At 40.8% G+C, this 21166-nt stretch overlaps 2 protein-coding genes across 2 annotated transcripts in view; one reads left to right on the top strand and one right to left on the bottom strand.

The window, feature by feature from the left end:
* ERP44 (endoplasmic reticulum protein 44) overlaps positions 1–19068 on the bottom strand; it is a 123208-nt gene extending 104140 nt beyond the window's left edge. The window contains exon 1 of the mRNA XM_074945131.1: positions 18929–19068. Coding sequence (XP_074801232.1) covers positions 18929–18985 — 57 coding nt within the window. The 5' untranslated portion in view covers positions 18986–19068. The remainder of the gene's footprint in view (positions 1–18928) is intronic.
* Positions 19069–19300: 232 nt separating this feature from the next.
* The window catches only part of INVS (inversin), a 210119-nt gene continuing 208253 nt past the window's right edge, over positions 19301–21166 (top strand). The window contains exon 1 of the mRNA XM_074945124.1: positions 19301–19420. The gene's annotated coding sequence lies outside the window, so the exon portion shown is untranslated. The remainder of the gene's footprint in view (positions 19421–21166) is intronic.

The following is a 21166-nucleotide window of genomic DNA, read 5'->3' as shown; positions in this document are numbered from 1 at the left end:
TCTATGAATGCCACCCTTGGGCAACAAACAAGATCCTTTTGAGGAAATCATCTCTGAATGTCAATTGCATTCTTGTTCAAAAACAGGCATTGAAGGTATGCTTTTAAAAGCATACTGCTAAACAAAATGTGCCAGAACAAAAATATTTAGGTAATCAGAAAGTAGTAATATATTTAAAAATATTTATTTAGATTAAATAATAAAAAAGTCACCTATAAGACCTCTAGATACCTTGACACTTACTTAATTTTGTAATAGTACAATACGCACAGCAGCTTTTAAAGTCAAACATCAAACAGGAACAAACTAACTCAACTCAGCCAACAAATCCACTAAGAAAACCTTTTCACCAACAGAGTTTCATGGAATACACCTTCAATGATCTCCAAGAACTTTATCAAATAAATGGCTATTATGGTATTTACTAATAAGCAAGGGCTATCTTAGAGTTTCATTGGGTCTATTTGTAACCTCATAACTTTCTAAAACATTCTCCTTTGTAGTTGAACTTAATACTTTGTTTCAACCCAAATGTGATTATTGGTGGAAAGTCTCAGTGAGATCTGTTTCCCTATTCTTAAGTGATAGAAGAATGGGGGAGGGGGGAATACTTCTCACTGTGAAAAGCAGACTTTTTGTACATTTGATACTTAAAAATGGACTGATCTTGAGATAAACATACACTTAAGTAGAACATGGAGTAACCTGGGCTTCTTATTAACAGTTCCTATGTACCTTTTGAGCAGTTTCCTCCTCTAAAAGTTCCAGTGGAAGAACAAGCCAAGCATGGCCAAAAGAAACGGGAAGTTAGTGCACATCTACAATACATTCAAGTCAAGGGAACTGGATACAACACTGAACCAAACTGTAGCATCAGTGGTACTTTGCTCATCTTCCACAGGCTACAGCCTTGGACATGTTTAATGCACACTACAAATCGGAACAGATCTGCTGACTTGGCTGTACCTGGTATAGGTGGGACCTTAGGGTAAATATAATTGAAAAAGACTTGAGATAAAGTTGGCTGATCTTAATAAAGGACTTGCCACACTGGATTAGACCATGGTCCATCTAGTCCAGGATCCTATCTCTTCAAAGATGCTTCAGAGCAAGGTACAAGAAACCCTATAGTGGGCAGTTACAGAATAATGTCCACCGTAGAAAAAAGAAATTCCCCTACCTCTGTCATGTAGGGTTTGACTTACACCCTGAAGCACAAGGGTTTAATATCTGTTCCAACCCCAACTATGCACCAATTTTTTTTTTTAACCTAAGGTGACAGCAATGTTACTCAATACCCACATTGCATGTCCAAATTAATGAGTTCCATGTTACTACTACTTTACTTTATTCTCTGATTATTAAGTGACTCTTTCCCCCACATTTTACTCTATTCATTGGTGTTTGCACACACTAATTGCTAACTGAACAGAAGAGGCAGACCTGGATAGGCAAAATCCATTTGTCAAATTTCTTATTTTAAATACTTCCTTGCAAAAATACTGAAGTGGTTTAAATGAGTGTGTGAATAAGACAGTCTTAAAAAGCAAGCACTAGGCTAGACCTATGGTATTTCAGGTTCTTTCTTTTTTTGAAATTCACATCATGAAATAGAGGTCTTCACTTCCAATATAAACTGTCTGGAGGATATAGGTAATCTATTATTCCCTGGGGCATCATGGTTTCCAATTAGCATTGTATCTGAAAGGCGACTAACAGTAATAGCTTAGTTTAGTCTCACTAAACCTTTCATTTACCTTTCTTTCTGCTAAAGGCACAGGACCAACTGCCTCTCCTCTCTACCAGGAAATTATTTTTGTGCCTGGTAAACAGCTCTATCCCATTTCTAATCCAGATTGACATATTGGAGCTACTATCTGAAGCCCTAACCCCACAGGATTCTGTGCCTGACTTTCAGTCCCCAGGTACATTTCTCTTTCTGCACAGTGCTAATCTTCTGCTGCTTTGAGATTTGCATTAACCTGGCAGGCAACAGGAAGCACAAGGGTTTGCAGCCTGTTGCAGGTGGATACAAGTTGTGAGCAATCCCAGGAGAAAGTAGCACTGAATCAGAGAGCGAGGACAGTTTAACCCTTAATTGGTACAGAAACACCCAAGAGTGATCCTGAACATTCCCATAATTAAGATTTATTGAGTACTGCCAGTCCTTATTTGGTGATTAAGCATAATACTGTTTGCTATTTTTTGTACTATAAAGATGTCTCTCTGAACTGATTAGTTCATAAAGCCTTCAGGAACAATCACTTCTTAAAGGTTTTTACTGAAAAAATGTGGTAGTTGCAACTTTTCATAACTACAACAATAAGAAAATAAGTTTTTTCTACTATTCGTATTTTTGTACAACAGCTATAGCTACAACTTGATTTGAAAAATATAAACATTATAAATACAGCCACTTTAAAAAAAAATCTATCTATTGTAGTTACAATCACTAACTTGGGACAACAGCTAACACAAACCAATCTGGATTATTTATATTTTGTTTTTTTATTTGAACCTGGTATTTCTAGCCTTATATTTACTAATTATTGTGAGAGCTGACATATCTATTTGGGCTACATTGTTCTGTAACAGTTGCACTGGAGTCACTAGGCAAATAGAGCAATATGTCAAATACGGGTAGGGTTTTTTATATATAAAAAATTTTTAGCTAAAGATGACAGCTTCCCAAAAAACAAAATCCAGTGCGACCAATTTTTGTAGGGGTCAAGACAGTCTCTTTCAAAGAGCTTTCCAGGTTCTCTTTTGTGTAGGTGGAATTTTGGAGGGGCAAAATGGGATTTTTGTTCCTGTAACTGGAAAAAATCTGAGCCCCATCTGGTTCCTTTTTCTTTTTTAATCCCCCACTGTTGTGGTTAGTTCAGTAAAGTGGAGCAGAAAGTGGAGCAGTTCTTTTCCTGCCTATAGGGGTAGAAGAAGGTTTGCAGTGCATTTAGCAAAGGTTTTCAGGTGCTCCAGTTGCATCTGCTTTCAAATATCTTTGAATTTATGAAATTCCAGATTGTACTGATTCTGCACCCCTAATCATAGCCAGGGCCGGCTTCAGGCACCAGCTTTCCAAGCAGGTGCTTGGGGCGGCAGTCCGTGTACCACGGTGGCAATTCGGTGGCAGCTCCACTGCTCTTCCTGCCGTGGTGGCTTTTGGGCGGCAGCTCCGCCTGGCAATTCAGTGGTGACTGCTTGGGGCGGCAAAATTGGTAGAGCTGCCCCTGATCATAGCAAATCTTATCCTTAAGTGTCTGGAACTAGCTATGACAAGTGATCCTATTGAGGTGGAAAGGAGCTGGATTGTTATCATGACATATGTGACAGGAAGAAAATCATGGGGGGGAAAAAAAAACCTATCTAAATGGCCTCCATTACTACAGCATACTATACTTTTGCTTTGCTTCAGAAACCAATGAGCTAATTAGGTTCCACCTTTCTAAAAATATTTCCTAACTAATTAATTCAGTTTTCTGGATTTTGTTTTGATAGTTTTAACTAGACTGTCATAAGGTTTTTCTTTAGCTAGATCAAAGTACAGCTATACATTTTTATCTATTATATTTTTAAAATATCTTTCTTTGGAAAAATAAGGTAGAGTCAGTTCTACTGAAAAATTCCTTCTAAAATGCAATTGAAAAAAAATTAATTGAATACAGAAAAGATGGCATGTCATTTTCCATTGACATTCCCTCCCTGAAGGAGATTATATATGTGCACTGAGTAAAGCCATGCCTCAATTTTTGCTTTCTCACTTTAGTATTTGATTAGGTAGCCATGACCATCTCTTTCAAGAAAAGAAATTTATTAACAGGATTTTTAAATCTATAATAACTAGTCATCACTATTATAAGAACACAAGAACAGTCATACTGGGTCAGATCAAAAGTCTATCTAGCCCAGTATCCTGTCTTCTGACAGTGGCCAATGCCAGGTGAGACAGAGAGAATGAACAGAAAATCATCAAGTCATCCATTCCTTGTCACCCTTCCCAGCTTCTGGCAAACAGAGGCTAGGGACACCATCCCTGCCCATCCTGGCTAACAGCCATTGATGCATGATGCTCCACAAATTTATCTAGTTCTTTTTTGAACCCTGTTATAGTCTTGACCATCACAACATCCTCTGGCAAGGAGGATGGGCTAAGTAGATAAAGGAGCATCCACGGCTTCTGTGTTATGGATAAAGAAAAGGAGTACTAGTGGCACCTTAGAGACTAACCAATTTATTTGAGCATAAGCTTTCGTGCTCATTAAGTCTCTAAGGTGCCACTAGCACTCCTTTTCTTTTTGCGAATACAGACTAACACGGCTGCTACTCTGAAACCTGTGTTATGGATGTGCTGCTCATATGATGCAGCTTTTCAGTGTTGATGTTGAAATCTGACAGCTTTATTATACGTGAAAAAAGTGAAAAGCATTGTCAAGTTTTTAAAAAATAAACAAGTACCAGCAGCTGTTTTTCAGAATCAGTTAGTACAGCACTCAATTTCATCCACATTACCTGTCATACTCAATGGGCAACTTCTATTATCTAGCTCTTCAATCAGCTGCTGTTGAAGAAAAGGTGGCCAAGTCTTGTTCCCGAGTAATCCGCATTGACATTTTTGATGATGATGTCTTTTGGATGCAAAACTCACTCATTTCACTGTTTGAACCCGTAGCTGAGTTCATTCAGAAAATGTAAAGAGAAGGTTACTCAGCTTGTGCAGTAACTGAGGTTCTTCAAGATGTGACCCCCTGTGGGTGCTCTACTCCAGGTGACAGTGGTCAGTTTGGGGAATCGTACATGCAAAAACCAGAAATAGACTTCAGACCACCTCTGCTGAAAAGTAGTGACCATGTATCAAAATTCAAGATTAAAGAAGAAAATGGCAGATGAAGAATTGATTCAGTATTCATCAGATGAAGGAGATACCGATTAATGTGATTATGACAATGAAAAAGATATAGATGAAGCAGATGAAGAAAAAGAAGATAGTGAAATGCAAGATCCCTGAAGAATTGGTCTGCTGCCTGACTAGTATATGTGCATTTAAAAATGACTCTTTTAAAAAAATATTTGCTCTCTGATTGTTTTATTTCTATTTAATTTCATTTTTTTTCTTTTGTAACTTCAGTCTTGAATAATGTTCACATTTAAATATTAGTCTAACATTGCTAAAAGGTAATTATTCTTTCATTTTTTAGAACTTCCTTTAATTGTTTTTTGCATTTTTCTGTGTTAAAATAACTCAGTTAAGTAACGTTTTTGTCATTAGACATGAATATCTAAGGTTAAGTCTATTGGAAACCATAAAGGTTGACCCTTTTTTTGTTACTGTTCTAATAGACTGTTGCTTTAAAATGTTTGACAATTTTTGATCAGTCAAATGCCCAACCCTACTATACCTGTTTAATGAAGATCACAAAGAGATTTCATATAAAATACTCTTCGTGCTCCAAAATGGCTGAACTAATTTTGCTTATACTACAAAAACAGAGATTTTCTCCTTTGGGCAAAGACAAACCTGGGAAATTTCAGCCTGAAAAGTGAAAGATTTGAAGAGATGGCCTTCTGAAAACAGGGGTTAGAATGGAAAGCTTAAATACAGAGGTTCCTACCACAACACACAATCTAATTCTTTCTTTAACCCAAAGATTTATTTTATAATCTGAAATAAATAAAAGTCAGATGCCTTAGTCATAAGAGGTTCCATCCCTTGGCTAAATCAAGGATTTCTCAAAAGTTAACAGAGTGAGAATGGCTTTAGCATTTAGCAATCAATTTGAATCAAAGCATGAATATTTTGTGAAAAAATTACATTAATCTAGCTCAGGACATAAAAATAGATATAGTGATTTTAATCTCTGGGAGACGAGAGGTGATCAAAATGAATATTTCAGACAAAATAATCTCACCGGAAGGAATTTCTCACAGGTTAACTTACATATCTGTATACTAAAAGAAAATTAGAAAATATCTTCTTCATAGCTGAGGGCGGATGCCCCCCATATCTATGACTCATGTTCATAATCTGAAGGTATTGTTGGAACCATAGCTACTGTTGGACAATCACATAGCAGTCATGACCAGAAATATTCCCCTTCCCCCACCCCGGCACTCATCTGCATCTGGTTAGGAAACTGTGGCAGTTTCTTTTAGACAAAGACCTTTCCACTGCAAGCCATGCCTGTGTCATCTCCAGACTGGACTACTATAGTGTGCTCCATGTGGGGCTATACCTTAATATTTAGCTTGGCTCTGCAGGAGTACATTGCTCCTGTACTCCCTTATTTGCACTTTGGTTTCAGGATTAAGTTTAAAGTGTTTGCTCTGATCTGAGACCAACTCTCCCCATGCTCTACTGTTACAGTTGTGATCAGAGGAACTTGAGCTGGATTTTCCTTTGATTTAAAAAGAGAAAGGGCTCATGGTAAAGCATACCACATGAGCATCTTAGGCTTTGGAACAAACTCTCTTCCCTTAATTCAAAATACCTGTCAGTTGATCTTCAGGTGTACCTATTTACTCTTCTTTGCTGATAGAGAAGTTTGATGTAAACCAAGATCTATGCAGGAGTGGGAAGTTTTGTTAAGGCTGATATGTTTTGGCTTTTTGCCAGTTTTTCATTTTATTTCTGTAATTATTGCAAAAATCACCTAGAGGTGGTGTAGTTTATAAAAATACACATTTGGGAAGTGAAAACAGGAGAAAAAAATATAAAATGATGTAGGACAGCACAGATAAAAGATGTCTTATTTTACCCTGTTTATGAAACTAATACTATTCGGGTTTCAGAGTAGCAGCCGTGTTAGTCTGTATTCGCAAAAAGAAAAGGAATACTTGTGGCACCTTAGAGGCTAACAAATTTATTTGAGCAAGTGAGCTGTAGCTCACGGAAGCTTATGTTCAAATAAATTTGTTAGTCTCTAAGGTGCCAAAAGTACTCCTTTTCTTTTTGCTAATACTATTCAGCAGACTTAATAGTGTGGATTTCGTCTTGAAAACTGAGCAAACACATTCCCATTTATTAACCTTGTTTTAAAGGGCAATACAGCGTAGGAGTGCTGTGCACTATCAGACAACTTCTGTTTTAACCTAGAGGTGGCTTCACTTCAGGGACAGGTGAAGGAGTATAGCTTAGGCTACCAGTGAACTTCATAACGTTGCAATGCTTTAAGAAGAATGCCATTATATAAAACTAAACTAAACCAGATTAGCGGGCTGGAATGCAACGTAACTATTGGGGCACATCCTTTCCCCCCCCCATCCCATTTTCCCAAAGGGAGCAGAAGATAATACTATAACTGCTAGAGAATGCAGGTGGATAGAAAGCAACCTCAGTCTTTGATACTGAAATGTTATTGTTTTGTTAATGCTGCTGCTGCCTATAACTTGTCAGTCAGGGTTAAGTGTAAGGATACAGAAATGCTGCTATTTGATCAGTTGAGTTATCTTTGTTTAGTTCTAGGTAGTCCTTGCTTTCAAGCAGATTAAAGACATACAGACTCCAATATTTTCACACAGAGGGGTGTGTGTGTGTGTGTGCGCGTGTGTGCGCGCGTGCGCGCAGATCAGCAGCAAGACTTCTACTTTATTCTGTCCTTTTATCCCCACCCTCCATCTAATTTACCACTATATGACAGGTCCCCACCACCCCAGAGAAAACCCTGCATACTGGCCTCAATCCACAATTCTGCTTTCACTGAACACACTCACCCAATTGAGGCTAGAGACCAGACACTCATCTGATTTAGTGGCACAGGCCATAGACCACAACGTTTCACAGACTACCCTCCACGATCCCATTCACCAATCCACTACGAGCTAGAAATTTTACCCAACACTTTCAATATTAGTGAGAGACCCCAGGCTCCACAGAAATTCTTCGTGTTCATCTTGAACATATAGGTAACAGATCTTCCTGAACAACCTACATACTGTTATCCTGAGAGATATACAGGTGACTGCTTGGATGACCAGTCTTTGAGACTGAGTGGGAATGCACCCGTCAATTAACGTAACCATCAGGATGAGTTAATCAGAAGCTCCCCACCTAAGACAGAAAGGGGTTTTGAACCTTTCCAGGAGTTTGGACCGAGTAGACGGAAGGGTTTGCAGAGTATAATTTATGTTGGGGGTGGAGCAAGGGAGATGGAGAAGAGCATAGAAACTGAACAGGAGAGGGAGAGACAGACAGACAGACACTGAGAAGCAAAAAGAAAGCCAAGCAGTAGCCTGTAAGCACAGCATGATCCTGGAAAAGCAAGAGCATGTTTTTGGGTTTGGTGTTGGCTAAAGAGGATTGGGGCCATAAGCCAAGAAATTGCTTCTTTTGTTCATGGTTCCTCTTGCATTTGGAGAAGCTGAACTTTGCACATTCCTTGTAAATAAACAGGATTGCATCAAAGAAAATACCAGACTCCATTATGAAGGGACATACAAATGTTTAGCATATCTGGCATGTAAATACCTTGCAATGCCAGCTACAAAAGTGCCATGCAAATGCCTGTTCTCACTTTCTGGTGACACTGTAAATAAGTTTCAGAGTAACAGCCATGTTAGTCTGTATTCGCAAAAAGAAAAGGAGTACTTGTGGCACCTTAGAGACTAACCAATTTATTTGAGCATAAGCTTTCGTGAGCTGTAGCTCACGAAAGCTTATGCTCAAATAAATTGGTTAGTCTCTAAGGTGCCACAAGTACTCCTTTTCTTTTTACTGTAAAAAAGAACAGGGCTGCATTATCTCTTGTAAATGTAAACAAACTTGTTTGTCTTGGCGATTGGCTGAACAAGAAGTAGGCTTAACAAGAAGTAGGACTTGTAGCCTCTGAAGTTTTACATTGGTTTGTTTTTGAGCGCAGTTATGTAACAAAAAAAAAATCTACATTTGTAAGTTGCTCTTTCACAACAAAGAGATTGCACTACAGTACATGTATGAGGTGAATTGAAAAAATACTATTTATTTTGTTTATCATTTTTAGTGCAAATATTGACAGTCCTATTAAATATACATCCTCCTATCCAAATTTGGATAGGACCATAAGCCTCAAAGTTCTCGTTTGGTCACTTCAGTTATTTGGGAATAAAAAAGGCCCCCAAATTTTTCTTAAGTGGGGAAAAAATGAACTTAGGTTTACAATAAATAAGTTTACAGTGCTCCATAACCGTGTATACCCGAAGCAATTTAGCTTGGACTTCCAAAGGAAGATTCGGCTTTGGGATGAGACTATGCGTACAAAGTTACAGCCTAAAAGGACATTTTTCATTAAGTTACAAATAACTGAAAAGTGAAAGGGTTTATTACAAAAATCTCTTCTAAACAAAGTCCTAAGGCTTGCTCCATACAAAAGTTAACACACACACACACACACACACAAATGGAACAGAAAACCTAAGATTTTCAAACCAGAAGAGATTTTCATATGTTTAATACATATTTCTCAGTATTTGGGGACTTGTTCTTTGAATTATCAATTTAAGAATGGTTTCAGAGTGGTAGCCGTGTTAGTCTGTATCAGGAAAAAGAATGAGAAGTACTTGTGGCACTTTAGAGAATTTGTTAGTCTCTAAGGTGCCACAAGTACTCCTCAATTTAAGAATGTTAGGATTCATTTCTGCTAAACACTGCAGCCAGAGAGAGTTATTACAAGATAAATTGATCACTATATTGTTTTAGGTTAACATCTTGAATATAGAATATCCAATAGCTAAAATTTAAACAGGATTACATGTGTAAATATTTATACGGTTTTAACTAACATTGCTGTCATTTGTTAGCCCAAAATGAAAATGAAAAAAAATCCTATCCCATCTTAATTATACTGTTTTTAACTACACCAGCTTTAAATGTCAATCAGAGGTAATCCCCAAGAGGCCCACATACTTGCTGAGCTGCCCTCACTAATTAATGGATCATTAGTAAGAAAGAACCCCTTACTGCTACCCTGTGCACCACATACTGTCTTAATTACCTTTGTAAAGCAACCAATTTGTCTTTCACTCATTTGGTCTGAAATCCCAAGTGATTTGACTCAAAAAGCTTTATGTATAAAAATGTTTTAAGATAATTTCATTTTAGACATCAGCCAAAAAAAAAAGTGGAGACAGTTTTCACCAAGATTTAAGAAAGAGGGTTTTAATAGTTAACTAAAAAAAATAGTTAAATGTGAAGTTGAGAGCAGTAATAGTACAATATAGAAAGTAGAAAAACAATCCTTATAGAATCACAAATTTGCATATATCAATCAGACACAGTCTCTCTGCAGCTATTGACACAGCTGGCCATGATGTACTGCTGATCTGATTACATGACATAGCTGGAGTAGATGGCACAGCACTATAATGGTTAGTCATTCCTTTTCAATAGTACCCAGAGAGTGATTTCCTCTTCCCTAGAAATCTTTGCCTGCAGAGTCCCCAAGGAATGAAATCCATTCCTCTTCCTGTTGTATAGCTACATGAGACCACTTGGAGAAGTAGCAACATGCCAGGCACTCAACCGCCAACAATTTGACAACACAGTGGCATATCTCCTTTTCCACAGATGCAAAAACACAAACTCAAGTCAGGCATGATTAAAGTGAGGCTAAGCAAAAAGAGAAGACACTGAAGAACTGGCTGGGTTACCATCTTCCCCTTTAACAAGGGCATCTGGCCCAGTCCTCCTCTCCCAGCCCCCCATGTGTCGAAGTTGTGCAATGACTCAGGTTCATATCTGACTCTGCACTTAGCCTAGAAGACCAGGTAGTGCCAGTGATAAAAAAAAAATGCTTTCTTCCACCTCCAGCTTGCTAGAAGTCTCATCTCTTCCTCCCAGAACTGATCACAGTGATCTATGCATGCGTCACCTCCACATCAGATTACTGGAACTCCTTGTATTTGGGGCTTAAGGTGGCAGCAATGGGGAGACTTCAGATCATGTGAAATATGGCAGCCTGCTGCCTCAGTAGGCAGGTCACCATAAGCACATTACCTTTGTGTTCTAATTCACTTTCATTGCTGCTTAAACTTTTAAGAGTGGGTTAGGACTCATCAACTCCTCCATCTACAATCCTATGCAAAAAGACAGTTTTGCTGTTCTGGGACAACACACCCAACAAAACCCAGGACAAATAATGAGAGAGCTGGAGACAAGTACAAAGCATTCAATTATGGAACAAGCTTCCAGAAGACTTCTGACTCATGCAGATTCTGATCACTTTCAGAGTATGTTATAAAGACAAAAGACGTTCCTCTTTGACAACATTTCCCACTATGGCCAAATTAATGTGAAGAGAGGAGGGCAGGAGAAAGGAAAAACAATAAAACAGAACACATGAATACCCAAGAACATCTGCCTCTACCTGGGAAGGGAGAAGAGCAGGAGACTCACTAAGTCCTCTAGTGCCCTCATGCAGATTTAACACCTGAGATGAAGTCAGCTTCTCAGATTGCGCATATAGAAAACTTTTGATGGATGAAATCCTGGTCCCAATGAAATCAACAGGAGTTTTTCTACTGACTTCAACGGGGCCGAGATTTCACCCTCAATGAGAATTACCACAACCCTTTGTGTACGTCTTAGCTGTCAAGAGGCCCAACATGATGTAATATTAAATATAGTTTTCCCAGCTGTTGAAGCAAGGCATAGAGTCCAGTGATCACCACTGGCTGAATCACCAGGCAGGCTCTAGAGAGCATCACATAATTCAGTACCAACTGAAGTCTGCAAGTTCAGCGGGCTCATCTGGGGCATACAGTCAGGGAAAATCATACCTCTGTGGGAGTTTTACATGTAACTATTTTAAATTGGAATGAGATGAATGCCTCTTAGCTTTCATGGTCAGTCAGCTCTTCACTAGTAGCATCCCTCAAAAAAAGAGGGAGATATGAAACAGCATGTTACACCTACGGCTGTCAATTAATCGCAGTTAACTCACGTAATTAACTCAAAAAAATTAATTGTGATTAATCGCAGTGTTAAACAATAGAATAGAAATGGAAATGTATTAAATATTTTTGATGTTTGTCTACATTTTCAACTATATCTATTTCAATTACAACACAGAATACAAAGTGTACAGTGCTCACCTTATATTATTTTTGAGTACAAATATTTGCACTGTAAAAATGATAAACAAAAGACATAATATTTTTCAGAGTAACAGCCGTGTTAGTCTGTATTCGCAAAAAGAAAAGGAGTACTTGTGGCACCTTAGAGACTAACCAATTTATCTGAGCATGAGCTTTCGTGAGCTACAGCTCACTTCATCCGATGAAGTGAGCTGTAGCTCACGAAAGCTCATGCTCAAATAAATTGGTTAGTCTCTAAGGTGCCACAAGTACTCCTTTTCTTTTTGATAATATTTTTCAATTCACTTCATACAAATACTGTAGTGCAATCTCTTTATCATGAAAGTGCAACTTACAAATGTATTTTGTTGTTACATAACTACACTCAAAAACAAAACAATATAAAACTTTAGAGCCTGTAAGTCCACTCAGTCCTACTTTGTACTAAATTGTTCCAAAAAACCACTTCACATTGTTATATTCAAACTTCCAGAGAAATTAACATCAGGCAATTTACTGCTTGTTTGTTTTGAGTCATTATGACAAAATGAAATGCATCATTCAATATATTCTCACTTCCAGGGTATAGTAACAGAACTTGGTGTTAAATTGAAAGGATTTTCTGTGCGTCTTTTTAATGTGTGGGTATGTGCGAGGAGGCGAGCGGGGGTGTGTGTGAGGAGGCGAGTGGCAGGCAGATGGAGGGGGTGAGGAGGAGTCCTGGACTGGCCAAAGCCCAGAGCACACACTCTCCCCCGCCCCCGCCGTCCAGAGGAGCTCCAGGCTGGCTGAAGCCCCGAGCCCGCACATCTGCCCAGAGGAGCCCCGGACCACCTGCAGCTGTGCATCCCCTCTCCTCCTCCAAGCCACCCAGATGTTTTTCATTATTATTTGGACTTCTATTGTGTCAAAGCATTTTTAAATTTACTTCAGAATTGTTATACAGACAACTACTTTTACCAAAAAAGCAAAAGAAACAATAATAAAAAAAGGCAAGAACATGCAAAGCACCTCTTTTGTGTCTCTATTCTGTTAGGTCCAGAAAAGAACAGAGACAATTGTGCATGATTTTTATTATTGAGTCTGCAAACACACAACCCAAAACCTTACATAAATAAATTACAAAGATTTGGATGTATATGTGTGCATATTACTTTAACAACTTTAGGAAAAATAAATAATTTTAGGAAAAAGCGTCAGTGCAGTCACCAGCAAGAGTTGGTGGCCGCACTCTGAGGCCACCAAAAAATCTGTTGCAAAAACCCCTGGCCTAGAAAGCCCCAGCCCTCACAGAACAAGGGTGCAGAGCCCCTGAGTTGAAGGAAAAAAGAACTGAGGCTTGCAAAGGAGCCCAGTGAACTCTGAAGTGGACACTGATACTCCCTTGCAGGGAGCTGCTTAAAGGCTTTTCTTCACCTTTCTTTTGTTTAACCCCTCCTACGAACTACGGGCTATTTGTTGGCATCACTGGGGACACAGACGGGAGGACACAGTCAGTATGCTCCAGCTGGAAAGTGAATACCAACTGTCTAAAAAGACACCCTGCAGAATCTGCTGTGGTGAAGATGGAGTTATTGGACTCATGTGCATGCATTCCCCATGGAGCCTAATGGGAATGTCCTACCATGGACTGATTTGTGACACCAGGCCTAAAGGAGGCCAAAAACTTCAAACTCAATCAAGATCTGTTTCAATTTAAAGCTGAACTGGAAACTCTTTGGTAGTTCACTGACCAACGCATGTTTTAAAGCCATTATCCTCAACACCTACAAATGCTTTGGTAGGTAAGCTGCACACTGAAAGAGCCTCTGGAGAAAGTGAACTTAAAATTTGGAGTATAAGCCCAATATCAGCAAAGAATAATATCTGATATTAGTAACTTGTATTAACTTAGAGGGAGGAGTGCACAGGCATAAAGCAAGACTGTGTGTACAGTCAGTGACATCAAGCCATACAATGAACAAGTGACATTACATGATATCCATCTAAAACTGAAAGCCATTTGCTACTGAGAAAATGAGCTGAGCTTTAAGAATCAGCAACTTAAAAAAAAAAAAAAAAAAAAGCAAACCACAGGAAAGAAATACTTTTTAAAAAAGTTGCCAGCTATTTTAAACAACAATTTTTTTATTTGGTCAGTTTCTTCTTACTTTTATCAATTTGCCTCTCTTACTCCTGTATTCCCTTCCCCCCCCTTCACCTGGAGTGGCCCCTCAAAGACCTCAAATTAAGTTTTTATAACAAATAATACTTAGCAAAGAGAACTAACAATCCAGATTGATTTCCCAGATTGATTTCCACTTACTTACCCTGCTTCTTTTCCCTTTGGAGATCATATGTTCTACATGTCTGTGCAGCATCTAGCACCTTTTGGAAGCTATCAAAACTATATACATAAAAAGGGTCTTGTACACCAACACAAAAGCCAATCCCAAAAGTTTGTTGTGTGCATAATCCTGGAAACAGTGGATATGAACAATAAAGGACATGTTTTTCCCACTTGAAGAGTTTGTAGCATATTTTAGTAGGTAAAGACACACAGAATAAAAATGATATGCAAAAATATTACTATCCGATCTGAAAGATCTAAAGTTTGACTGATTTTCTTTCCATGACATAGTGTTAAGCAGGCACAAGTCAGAAATCTATTTCCATGGGGATATTGATACACCCTACATTATAATAATCTGTGCCTATTAAGAGGCATTATGGTGAGTGACCTGACTCAAACAGATAAGCATAGTGATCTTTTTCAACACAGAACCAAGTCTGATGTGCAATTTGGGGTATTACTCTGATAATATCAAGCACTGCAACTTTGTTCTGTGTTTTTCCCCCACACACATCTAGTTACTTTTTAATCACATACATGAAAAGTTGCAGTAGATCTATTTATGAAGAGATTTGCAGTTAAAATATATGGAAGTTCTTGATCTCATTACTTACTGATTTTTTGAAGCATAAGGCTCTTTGCATGAAATCTGCATACACGTAGACTGCACTAATAACTAAGGAATAAAACTTTCTTTTAACTTATACACATTGTTTTTCAGTCTTGTATTTCCCAATTTCTACTGAGTTCTTGCAACAATAAAAGCTTGATTCTTTTGTTATATGTAAGGGTTCCAATAACCATAGTTGAACAATGCTCATATATATGCAACTAAAGCTATTGTATCATTGTAATAAAAATACAGGATTTGAACGCTTTGTATAAGCAGCAAGCTATATGCAGCCATAAACAGTTATGAAATTTCATATACTTGGATACTGATATGGATGGTAAAACAGTTATAATAATTTAACTAAAGTCTTTGTAGCATGGTGCTACATGGAGGGGTTTTCATTTAAATGCAGAGTATTTTTGGTTATCAACTGTTTGAAATATAGCGAACCAATTCACCATAAGAGGCTGAGATGAAGTATGCTCAAATCCTGTATTTCATATTACAAAATGGCACTGAGTTCTTTTCTGCTCATGTTATTAGCATTTCTATTAAGTGGTATAAGTTATTTTTAATATTTGTATTACTGTAGCACTTAGGCACCCTTGTCATGGGTCAGGACCCTGTTGTGCTAGTTCAGTGGTCCCCAAACTATGGGGTTCTTTCAAACAGCACAGTTCCCTCAAAAAATATAGGCCACCAAGCACATGACAATTGCATCACTGACAATTTTAAATCAAAACTGGATGTTTTTCTAAAAGATCTGCTCTAGGAATGATTTTGGGAAGGTTCTATGGCCTATAGAGGTCAGACTAGATGATCACAACGGTCTCTTCTCATCTTGCGATCTAGGAAATAACTCAGAGATGGGCAAACTACGGCCCGCGGGACCCTCCTGCTCGGCCCCTAAGCTCCTGTCCCGGGAGGCTTGCCCCCGGCCCCTCCCCTGCTGCGTCGTCCCGCCGCAGCCTCAGCTCACTGCGCCGCCAGCACAATGCTCTGGGCACCAGGGCTGCAAGCTCCTGGGGCAGCGCAACTGCAGAGCCTGGCCTGACCGGGGGCTCTATGCTGCGTGGTGGCATAGCTGTCCAGCCACCAGTGCTCCAGGCAGCACGGTAAGGGGGCGGGGGTGTGACTAGGGGGCGGGGAGGTCAGAGGGCTGGGAACAGGGGGGTTGAATGGGGGCAGGGGTCCAGGGGGGCAGTCAGGAAGGAGGGGGGGTTGGATGGGGCAGTAAGGGGCAATCAGGGAACAGGGAGCAGAATGGGGCAGGGGTCGGGGGGGGGGTTGTCAGGGGGCGAGAAGCAGGGTGGGGACAGGGGGAAGGGACAGATAGGGGGCAGGGGCCAGGCCACACCATGCCTGGCTGTTTTGGGAGGCACAGCCTCCCCTAACCCACCCTCCATACAATTTCCAAAACCCAATGCAGCCCTTAGGGCAAAAGGTTTGCCTGCCCCTGAAATAACTGAATACTGGAAATAAAACATGAAATGTCTCATGCACAAATACCATGATATGTTCCATCAAGTTTTAAACAAGGTATCAAGGTTTGCAAACATTTATTTATTTGAATCTTTGTATAGCAAAAACATCAACTCTAGATATATTTGAGCTTTTCAGTGCATGACAGCTTGATTTGGTATTTGAAAGCAACAAGAAATCCACTACGCAGTCGGATACAGTTAAACAAAAAACTCAGGGAAGTAACAATTATTCCCACAGCAACTGGAACTAAGTTACATTGTACTTGTGAACTAAGACAAATTTATCAGCATATACAGAAGTGTATGTTACTTATGCAAAAGGAATACAGATTAGAATTGCTGTACATGCCATAATTTTGTATATGCCCAAATCTTTAAACTTTCAGCCATAACACTAAATTAGAGGAGCATTGTCAGTTTGGTTAGGCTCAAAGTGTAGCTGCTTGAGAGTAGCATAAAATATAAAAAGTCATATTGGCAAACTGCCAGGAATCAAAGGGATCCTACTAATTTGCAAATTTATGTAAATATATGCATGAATTTATGCCCATTTGTACTCTCGCAATACATTAATACATTAAGTATTTTATTAACCTTAAAGCTGTATGACTATTTGTATTTCCCATTCATCTGTCATACCCTTCTTTTTCCCCTTGCCATTTTTTCCTCCCTTTCACCATACCCCTATGCTTAAATTATTCCTTTTTCTAACCAGGCTCCTCTTAACTAAAAGTTTAAAATAAAGCAATTAAATAAGTTAGCACCCTTGGCCCAAATCCTATTAATCTTACCCACACAAGTCCCATGTATCTAAATGAATTACTTAGGCAATAAAGCGACCAGAATGTGGCCCACTCTGGAAGCAAAGTGGAAACAAGTTAACAAATAAGTTGAGCTATCTAGAAAAGGATGACTAAAAACCTTTTAGTACAAAATGTCCACGTTGGCGATCATTTCAAGTTCATATAAAGTGGAGTGTGCAAATTTTTATACAAGAAGGTAATTTAATCATGTATAAATGAGGCATTATTTTAAAAAACGTTCCAATAGCATACCCAAAGACAGATACTTCAAAAACTAAATTGACAGTATGAGATCATTCAGTTATATCTTTCAACATTAGTTACAGAAGCCTTGTTGCTATTTATAAATACAGGCTTTTGTACTCAGTGCGTGTTCAAAAGTGGGTTGCAAACATTAAGAATCCACATATGCTCATGAGAAACAGGAAGTGAAACACTTTCACTCTCAATTTGAATGAAACGCTAGAAGTATACTTTACACTTGCTCCACTAGAAAATCTGCTGTTTTAACACCGCAACAAAGATTCTAATAAGTGTACAATTTTAAAAACACCTGACAATGAGACTCTGAAGGGAAACTGTCAACACAAAGACAGGTTTCAGAGTAACAGCCGTGTTAGTCTGTATTCGCAAAAAGAAAAGGAGTACTTGTGGCACCTTAGAGACTAACCAATTTATTTGAGCATGAGCTTTCGTGAAGTGAGCTGTAGCTCACGAAAGCTCATGCTCAAATAAATTGGTTAGTCTCTAAGGTGCCACAAGTACTCCTTTTCTTTTTGTCAACACAAAGACATTTTTCAGAGGTCTCTTTTCTATTGTCACTAAGATCTAGGATTATTACAAACGAAGAAACTGCAGCTCCCCATTAGATTAGTTTCTTTTTTACTCAGATCAGGGAAATGTTTATTCCCCTCCCCCTCCCGTGCTTCCACTGAAGCTTTGGAGATCTGCTGGGACTCTCTCTGGTATGTGTGAAGCGGCTACAGGAGCCGGTGAGCGATGCTACTCCTTGGAGAGGACCCTGCTGCCCAGGGTGCGCTCCCCGCCCAAGCCTCTGCCCTGCCCTGTCCTGCCGCCGGCGCGACCGACTCGTTCCGGGTTCGCAGCCTATCAGGCTGAGCCACAACAGAGAAGTCCGCCAACCGGGAGCTGCTCCCGCTAATCCCCCCCCCCCCGGGCAGCTCATGCGGCGGCGCTGCCAGCCAGAGTCACCCCCCGCCCCACACACACCGCCCGGAGCGGGCTCGGGGAGGGGAGGGAGGGTGTCGGGGGGCGAGAGCAGCACCACAGCTCGCCCCCATGAGGGGCCACCCAGAGTATCCGCCCCAATACACCGAGCCCGCTGGCGCCCCCACCCAGCGACGCCCCCCACCCAGCGCAGACGGGGAAAGAGATGTCTGAAACTACACGAGGAAGCGCGGAGGGAAACCCAGGATTCACGATGGGAAACTAGTCACAGTCTGGCCGGGACACCTGCCACCCCCTTAATCCCCCCCCAGCTCTCACCCCCCGGCCCAGCTCCCAGCCCATGGCGGGACAGGGCTGTCTGACTAGGAGCCAGTACCCCCGGCGGCAGCCGCCGCCGCGCCAGGCCGGTGAGAGCGGGGCAGCGCCGGGCTCACAGGGGCGGCGGGAGGCTGGGCCGGTCACTCACCAAGATCAGGAGGACGCAGCCGGGGTCAGGCGGGGGCAGGAAGATGGCGGGTCTCATGGTAGATCAGTCACACTAGGGGCGGGGGGTGATGCGGCTCCCACTCTCGGCGGCGGCGGCTCCTCACTTCCCCCGTCTCCAGGAAACACCCCGGACAAGTTCCACTGGGAGCTCCCGCCTCAGCCACACACTTCCGGGTTCTAGCGCGGCGCGGGGCATGCCGGGAATTGCAGTCCTGCCCGCAGAGGTGGGCGGAACACCATTTCCCGCCATGCACCTCGCTGAGCGCGGAGGCGGGGCCGTCGCAACCCGCTGCCTCCTGGGAAAGGTAGGCATTTCTCTCCCTTGCCCCCCCCATCATCTTCCACGCGCGCGGAGAGGAGCGACTCCCACAATGCACTGGGGGTGGCCCCGGCAAGTGCCTGCTCCGCTCCTCCCCTCCCGGCGCGGCAGGGAGGGGCCCGCGCGGCGGCGGCGGCGGCGGCGGCGGCCCAGGTGAGTAGCGGGGCGGTCGCAGGGCGAGGCGCCTCTCAGCCCTGCCCGGCGCCTTCCGCGCTGCCGGGGACACGCGTGTCCGGCGGTGGCTGTGGCAGCGGGGCGGCAGCGCCGGGAGCCCCGGCCCGCACCGAGCGGCTCGTGGGGGAAGCGGAAAATCTTCACGGTCTCTGAAGAGATTTTGTTCTTAAAACGTCCCGCTCGCCGGGCCCCTGCCACCCCTTGGGCTCCCGCCCCGAGGACCTTGCTACGCCCCAGGCTCCCGCTCTGTGTCCAGCTCTCCCATCGCCGTGGTACCCGCTGTCAGTGATGTGCCGCGGCCCCCAGCGCCACCAGTGACTGATGGGGTTGCCAACCCTCCAGGATTGGCCTGGCGTCCCCAGGAATTAAAGATAACTCTTTAATTCAAGATTATGTCATGTGGTGAAACCTCCAGGAATACATCCAACCAAAATTGGCAACCGTAGTGACTGACGGGGCAATGTTCAGGACAGTTCAGTTTGTATTTTGTTCTGGTTTTTAAACTCGGCTATGGATTTTCTAATTAAAAATAGTGTGGCTGTTTATTAATTTTCTTGTGTCTGTTGCCATTAGCAATGGTGTGCTTCAGTTTAAAAAAAATTAAATAAGCACACATTGCTAATGCCAGCATCAGCACACCGATTTTCATTAGTTCAGGCCATAGCCAGTAAAGTAATTCCTTGTTCAGTGGTATGTAATTAAGGTATTTGTTTACTTACTACAAGCATTCGTTGGGTGCCAAATACTGGGGTAGCTGGGTTCCAAAATATGTTTAGTTATCAATAAACTGGAGGGAGCTCAGAGAATAGCAACAAAATGGTTAAATAAAATTGAATGGAATATTTAAAACCCTTTGATCAGCTCTAATTCAAACTATTATTTATATTTCTAATGTAAAAACAAGTATAGTGAAGCAAAACAGAACACAAGCCTATTTTAAAAACTCATTTGCAGATCAACATTAGTTAAGTGTGCTGTGGTGCTCATTATCTTGTGAGGGAAGTATAAGTTTGGAGTTAAGAGATCTGGAGTCTGTTCCTGACTCTACCACAGACTACATGCTTGACCTAGGGCAAGTTACTTTGCCCAAATTTTACAGACATGGGTGTCCAAATTTAGACACTGAAACCTCTATTCAAGTCATATTTGGCTTAAATTTTAATTATGTGCTGAACTTTAGATACTCAGTCTGACACATTCAACCCTAACATCTTTCTCAGTTTCTCTAGATATAAAATTAGTGTAGTATCTACTTACCGATAATTCATTCATATTTTTAGAATGCTTTTATATCTTTCAATGAACTATGCTGTTATACATGCAAAGAATAGATCAATCAAAATTTGGCACAACTGCTTTTTTATTGTCTTAAAATTTAAGAAGTTGGTATCTTGCCAACACAGAAAAGTGATGTCACTTTAACCTCGTGTATGTGAGCAAGAATCATCATAATTTAGTATGAGATCTCACATAATTTAAGTCCTATTGATGTCCAAGTAATTATCCATATTTTTGTTGTCATGATAAAATGTAATGTTGCCAGCATCCTGGGTTCTCAAAATTCATAAGGTAAATTACTGTTCCTAACTGCAGGATTCAAGTTTTAAAGACATGTAAAATAAGTAGCATATTCATTAATAAAAGTTTTCAGTGTAATAACCAATTTCATACAGAGATGTTAATTATGTAATAACTAGATGATTGGAAACACCTATGGTTGATGTG

The sequence above is a fragment of the Natator depressus genome, chromosome 2 (genome assembly GCF_965152275.1).
Source record: "Natator depressus isolate rNatDep1 chromosome 2, rNatDep2.hap1, whole genome shotgun sequence".
NCBI classification, from domain to species: Eukaryota; Metazoa; Chordata; order Testudines; family Cheloniidae; genus Natator; species Natator depressus.
This window is presented reverse-complemented; position numbering and strand designations above follow the sequence as displayed.